This window comes from Micropterus salmoides, unplaced genomic scaffold (assembly GCF_014851395.1).
Source record: "Micropterus salmoides isolate LMB-PRFRI ecotype aquatic unplaced genomic scaffold, ASM1485139v1 Ms_hic_scaffold_4, whole genome shotgun sequence".
NCBI classification, from domain to species: Eukaryota; Metazoa; Chordata; class Actinopteri; order Centrarchiformes; family Centrarchidae; genus Micropterus; species Micropterus salmoides.
Window position 1 is genome coordinate 37838620 of NW_024043372.1, and position 6963 is coordinate 37845582.

At 41.4% G+C, this 6963-nt stretch overlaps 1 protein-coding gene across 2 annotated transcripts in view; it reads left to right on the plus strand.

Moving 5' to 3' along the window:
• The first annotated feature begins 3778 nt into the window (after positions 1-3778).
• The window catches only part of iqsec1b (IQ motif and Sec7 domain ArfGEF 1b), a 220914-nt gene continuing 217729 nt past the window's right edge, over positions 3779-6963 (plus strand). For both annotated transcript variants that reach the window (XM_038696642.1, XM_038696644.1), the window contains exon 1: positions 3779-4386. In XM_038696642.1, the coding sequence (XP_038552570.1) occupies positions 4109-4386 (278 nt within the window). In that variant the 5' untranslated portion in view covers positions 3779-4108. The remainder of the gene's footprint in view (positions 4387-6963) is intronic.

Sequence of the window (6963 nt, forward strand, 5' to 3'; positions counted from 1 at the left end):
CGCCATTTTGGTGATATGGGGTGCTCAACATCTGATTTTACATATTGTACATTATATACAGCCTATTACAATATACATTTCAACGTTTAATGCATGTTTAAATGTCCTAAAAATGTCCTTTGCCAGGAGATACTGGGGAATTGCAAAAAGGTCCGTAGGTTGATGGATGCGGATCAAACACGAAGCAAAAATAGTGCAGCACATGCCATGATCTGAGAAACATCCAATGCAGAATCCAACTGTAGAAGAGAGGGGGAAAAATAAGTTTGTCCTAAGGTGGAGTCAAACACTTAACCCTTGAGTTGCAAGGCCTGCACCTTACTAACTTAGCTAACCAAACAACATGTCAATCTGAGTCAATATTATTGCTTATTGATGTGCGTGTTGGACAGAGAGGACCCAAAAGCAACACTCAGGTGAAAGAGGATTTATTGAGGGGAAAAAGGGGTTGAGGAAGTGGAGGTGAGGGAGAGCTGGATGCTGGGGGAACACGGAGACACACAAGGGAGGCCAAAACACAAGGGGAAAACAGAATCGCAAGAAAAAAGGAGAAATAAACAGGACACTCACCGTCAGCCGGGTTGCCACCACAACAGCTTATATTCTCATCCACCATCTGATGGTTAAAAAAATTGCTCTGATGCAAATATTATTTGCCGACCCCTATTATTACCACTACTTCTTCTTCTAACATATGTATTCAACATAGTGATGAGTGTCTGCACTGCCTGAATTCTACCAGAAGTAGAATGTACATTCACTACATTCTTGTTCTACCTGAACAAGAATGTAGTGAACGTAGTAGTTTTCAGCTACTGTAGAAACATGACGATTCAATGTGGAGATGTCCATGGAAGGGGGGGGCACGGTTAATAAAAATATAATGGTTTTTATGTAAGGTCTTTATGCACCACTGAAAACATAGTTATGGATATTATATTGTATTTCTGTCAATAGATCCTCAGAAATATTACACACTGAACCTTTAAGGTTAAACAATGTTTATCTTTAAAGTTTAATGTGTATTTATTTTTGCTAGTTGTTCTTAGTTGTGTCATAGTATCTTACATTTGCATGGCACATTTGTCAATACCATTATGGTACCGTACCATACTATTATCAGTACCATGGTATTACTATGAAATTACACCTTCATGGTGGTGACCATATTACCATGCCAGTTGTTTTGATGGTGTTAACATGGTGGTTTTCACTCACTACAGACAGGCACATGCTGATAATGGCATTTAGGAATATTTTTCATCCTCCCTTCCAAGACAAGACTTTACTCAAATGTGTCAGCAGCATCACTGACACACAATTATAAATAACCATGAGACCTTCTAAATCCCCCCAAATTTTTTGAGTTTAAGGTCCATAACGCCAGGTTCTTTTTTTTTTCAGGAAAAGTGTCTATAACAATAGCTGATGTCAAATCCTAACTAGTCACTTGAGGTCCGAAAAATTAATCTGAGCCCACAAAAACTTCTGAGCATGACCATTAGTGACATAAAACAGCCTCTTCTCTGGCAGCAATGCAGTTGTAGTGAGGGAAGGAAACATCCCTGCGTGTTAAACCAACATCTGTGGTGGAGTATGAGCTGAACACCTCAGCCATTTCACTCTGTCATTCTTACATCTTGAGGGGACATATTGGATCAAGCATTACAGCTGCTGCTGTCACTGTTACAGCAACAACCTTTGATACGTTGGCCTTTTGTAAGATGAAACTCCAATTCTCACATAAAGCTGAAGATTCAACGTTATCCAAAGCTCTAGAAAATACTACCCAGATCAGCGTTTTGCTTTGGCCATGCAGCACAGCTGCAAGACAGAGCTATTGCATCAGAAGGCAAAAGAATACCCTGAGTGTCTAAATATAAGAGGGAGAAAATCTCACTTTTCTACGTTTCACTTCGCCCCCACGCTTTGAAGATTTCTACAAGCAAAGGATCAGAGAATCTTTTCAGTGAATTATGCACATTATATTTCCCCACTCTCTCCTCGGTGATGTGTTGCAATGCATCCAAGTGGTTGGCAGGTGATAGCAGTGGGGATATAGCCTGCTGTTTTGTGTCTTGTCAGTGGATAATGTGAAAAAGCCTCCTCCTCCCTTTAGCTGTCAGAGCCCTGCATTTACCAGATGGAATTAGATTAATTTTGTGCCTTTATGCAGTGCATAAGGCACAAAATTAATCTTAATAATAATAATATTATTTTATTATTAAACTCCTCCTGTCACTGCTCAAAACCCTTTACAAGTCAGATATTGAGCTAGAAAATGTATTCAAAGTTGTCAAACATCACCAGCCCATCCATATTGACTGTATGTGTTCTGAACACAGCAAACCACTAGAGGGCAATCACTGTGTGAAAGAACCATCCAGCAGCAACGGCATGTGAGCGTGAGGGATAATGACAGGATTCATCTGTGGTCTGCCTCTTCTTTTTTTCTATATGTGAAAACAACCCAGTGTACAAAACTCTGGTTTTAGTTTAAAGTCATAACAGCAACTCAAATGTCTCCCTCTGATTCTGAATCAAATGGAAAACTCCTGATATATCATAGACAATTTTATCTATTGCACAGTAAATTCAAGACCACATATTGAGACAAAGCACAGCGTGAAGTTGCAACTTTCTTGGTTTGATTCCAACTGGGGATTATTGTTGCATGCAATTCCTCTGCAGTCAAATTCTGTCACGTCTTTACTATCTACTGACAAAATAAAAACATGACAGTATGGGTTAGTACTTGCTCAAAGGAACTGTTGAAATAGAGCAAAACAAGACACCCTCAATGTTTATGCAAAGCAACTGAGTCAGTCCAAGTGAGCTGCACCACACACCATTTAGGTAGATTGAGTACTATTTCATTTTTGTGGTTTGATTGTTGATGTTTTTATCATTGTAATGATCAATCAACTGACAGAAAGTAAATTTGTATTAACAGAACAGTTAATACAGTAAAGTTCACACACCTTGCTGCAGAATGTGATGTAGAAGTGTGGTCAGTAAACTCAGACGTCATTACTGGGTGTGATGTAAATTATAAACTTAAAACCAGGAGTAATACGTTATTACGTTACTCCTTTAATACTACAGAGGATCCTAAAGGACAGTACCCACCCAGCCACAGCCTGTTCACCCTGCTGCCTTCTGGGAAGAGATATAGAAGTTTCTGCTGCTGCACCACCAGACTGCAGAGCAGCTTTTTCCCCCAAGCTATCAGACATTTAAGCTCAAATTCATCCTCAGCACTGCGCCACTGAATATAGTTGTTTCTGTTACAGATATCATTATTTTATACATTTTATAGACTAAATTACATTTTTAAAGCTGAAAACAAATATCATTTTAATTGATTCCGTGCAGAATGTGGGTGGGGTCATTGGGGGGGACTTTCCCTTTTCCCTTTTTTCGTTTTAACAGCACCTTTACTGTTTTGGGTCCTGTTTCCAGCAGTAGCTGTTTCCAGAGAGAAGGCCTTGATGAACCCACCGTTATTACCTGCTCTGCAGCAAACAGCAGACATCCAGCAGCTCACTGGTGAACATTTAGCTTCTCAAGAGACTTTGGTCGAAACAGTATGTATCTTTAACTTAGAGGAACCAGGCCAGTCGACCTGCAGTTTGCATGCAGGTGGAGCGGGTCAAGTCCTCGTACCACCTCTTTCATCAACAGACACACGGCTGACATCTTGCCTGGATGAACGCTGGTGCCGAGGCGAGCGTGCTCTGTGGCGCAAGAGAAACTAACCTACCTGTGAGTTAGAAGCACATGCATTGAACAAACTCGGTGTCTCTGTTTTCCCAGAGCCCATAAGCTTTCACAGTGAGGCGGAACCTGCAGCCCCGAAAGAGTTAAACGCTTTTCCCATGTACGGAGCTGGAGGTTAGTTAGGCTGTTGCGGTGCAGAGCTTGTGGACGCGGCGGCGGCGCACAGCAGCGCATCAAAACCGGCCAACTTCACAGCAAAGCTGCCACTACTGCACGTCAAAGCAGCCATGTCGGAGCGAAGGAGGACCTTTGGATTTGACAGCGCTCAGTCTTACTACTACTGAGCGTGTGTGAGGGTTGTTTTCCTGATTGTGTGGATATCGCCTCCATGGACGGGCAACGGAGCTTTTACGAGATGGAGAACCCGATAGAGAACCCCAGCAAGGCGGCGGAGTATCTAAAGGAGCTGAATAAGATAATCGAGACCCAGCAGGGGCTGCTGGAGAAGCAGAGGGACCGGATTGATGAGCTGGAGCTCCAGGTGACGGATCTTTGCAAGGAAAACGCCTGTCTGAAAGATCAGCACCAGCGGCACCTGGCCACCTGCAGACTCCAGCAGGGCAACCACTCCCTCGGAGCCATCAAGGAGAACGTAATGCAGGAAAAGTAAGTTAGCTGTCAATCTGTGCCACATGGTTTGGGTGAACAGGGCGCTGTCAAAGTTATATTCCCCCTACTCGTCACCATCCGTGGCTGGAGGTCTCTGTGTTATTCATCCCCGTCAGGTGGAACCGTGCAACTACATCAAACGCACACTTCTGTGCCACTTTGTCATGGCTCCGCTTTTTTTGTGATCCCTGTCATTTCCACACTGTCAGGGATTATTGCGGGCTCACACACTGCTGAGATCGCTTTACACGCATATTATGCAACACCATAAATATTATATTCATGATATTTCCATCGTGGTAAAGTCTGGAGCAGTTGATGTTACTTTGTTTTTACCATGACAGGATGTCTGTTGTGGCGTTGTCATGAGACAAGTGTAGGCTACACATCTTCGGTCCTGCTTGGTTGAATTCCAACTCGCTTAGAAGTAGGTCTGCTGTCTGCTGGATATTTTGTGAGGACACAGCCAGGGAATAACCATGTGATGTGCGGTTAATGTGCACAACAGCGTTGACTTCGACTTGATTTCCTCACGAGCACAGAAGGCTTTTAATTTGAAACGCCGTATTCGCTTTGGTGAGCTGTCCAGTGTTAGTATGAGAACTGATCCAGAAATGTTCCATCAAGGCTGCCAAAACATTTAAGGTTAATTGTTTAATCTATGGAAGTATCCGTGCAGGCTATGGTCATTTTTCACTGAACCTGAGCAGAACATTTTGAACCCTTTAAATCACATGGATTCCTCATTCTAGTGTTGTGTAATGTTTTATCCACTAAAGCAGGCAGACTGCTTCAAAGCAGCTTTACACGTTCTTAGGTAGCCACTGTACCGTTCTTTGTTCATTTCTGATAGATATTGCCTGTTTAGAGCAATGTAAATTCATACGATTCAGTGTGTTGATAAACTTGGTTGTCACACATCATTTTGCAGTCCTCATGCCATGAAGAGCCACATGGATAAAATTGTATCTCAGTACAGTTTTATACGAATTAACCCCTGCATTTCATTAATTAGAGACTTTGCTGCTTTTCTCTGTTTTCTGTCGATCTCTGTGGGGTTTTGACCAGATGACATTAGAAACTGCGAAATATCATTTTACAGACCAAATATATGCAGCCCTAATCCCAATAAATATCAATGTTTAACCCTGATACAGAACCACGTAGGCTACTGCTTTACTGGGTCCCTCATATTGCACAGAAATCAGACATATTCAGTCACAGATCCACCCATATTTCTTTCTATTTTTTTCCACCGGGAAGAATGTTGAAAACACAAATTCACTGGATTGTAAGGAAATCTATGAGCTGTGAAAAAAACACTATGCCAGGTATCTGCAAAGTAACAAAACATGACTTATTCTGACAGAAAAGGGTCTTCTCCATTAAAGTTGATACAAATAATGAAAAATCAGCCCTCCGCTTGGTGAGTAAGGAAGGAGTCCAAGGAGTTCATTTTATCAACATCTTTATCATAACAAATTTTATGAATGAATATTTGACTGAAATGTCAGGCATGGCAGGCAGCACGCTGTCTTGGATCAGAGCTATAAATTGAATGCGTCATTTTCATTAATCTGTTGATTCTGAAGTGTCTTTTCTATGAAATGCCCATTAAAATTCCCCAGAACCCAAGGTGTCTTCTTTGACTCACTAATATAGTCCAACAAACACTGAAAGCTATTCAGTTTACAATGATAAAACAGAGGAAAGTAAAGCATTTTGATAAACTACTTTAACAATAAATCTATCTATATCAAAACTGATAATGGATGATTGACAGTCAACAGTACTCAGTTCAATATAAAAGTTTTTTTCTGGAACTCAACTGGGGAACTTAAAATAAAAAATAACCAGGCAGGAACAGCTGTTTTTGGCTTATGCTGTGAATAAAACGTCTTATAGGGCTACTCCAGTGGCTTAGAATTGTATTCACACATACTGTAGCTGGGGGATTCACTAGAGACAGGTTTAAGAAAGACTTCAGAGATATCCTGACTTTTATCTAGTGCTGCTGTTCCATAATGGAACAGGATAGTATCTTAATTAGACCCTCCCAGCCTCCTAAATGGCCACTTCATTCAAACCCACATCTTCAGTTTGTGATGCAGACTTTCTCTTAATCCAAGCCAAAGCCAGAATAACCCAGATGACATCGCTATGACATCATCATGAATATTTTGGGGGAAAAATCCCTCCAGACCCACAGAGGACATTAAGCAGCTTTGTTCACAGACAGAGTAGTACACTTTACGATTAGTGCGCCTTTGAAAATGAAAGTATTTTATCACATTGACAAATCCCCTATTTGCAGCATTGCCTGCAGTTGCCGAAACAACCAGAATATCAGAGGGATAAACGGAATCCTGAAAAATCTGACGTTTGACACACTCTTATCATCTGTAGCCATGCAATGCTGGTGCCATGATAGTTCCCTTCAGAGCTCAGACAGATAGATCTGAAAGATAGAAGAGATAGTTTGATGATCCTAGCACAAGACACCACCAGTTACGCTGCTAAAAATACTGCCTTCACGAAATGTATTTTAGTTTGGCAAAGCTGCATCTACAGCAA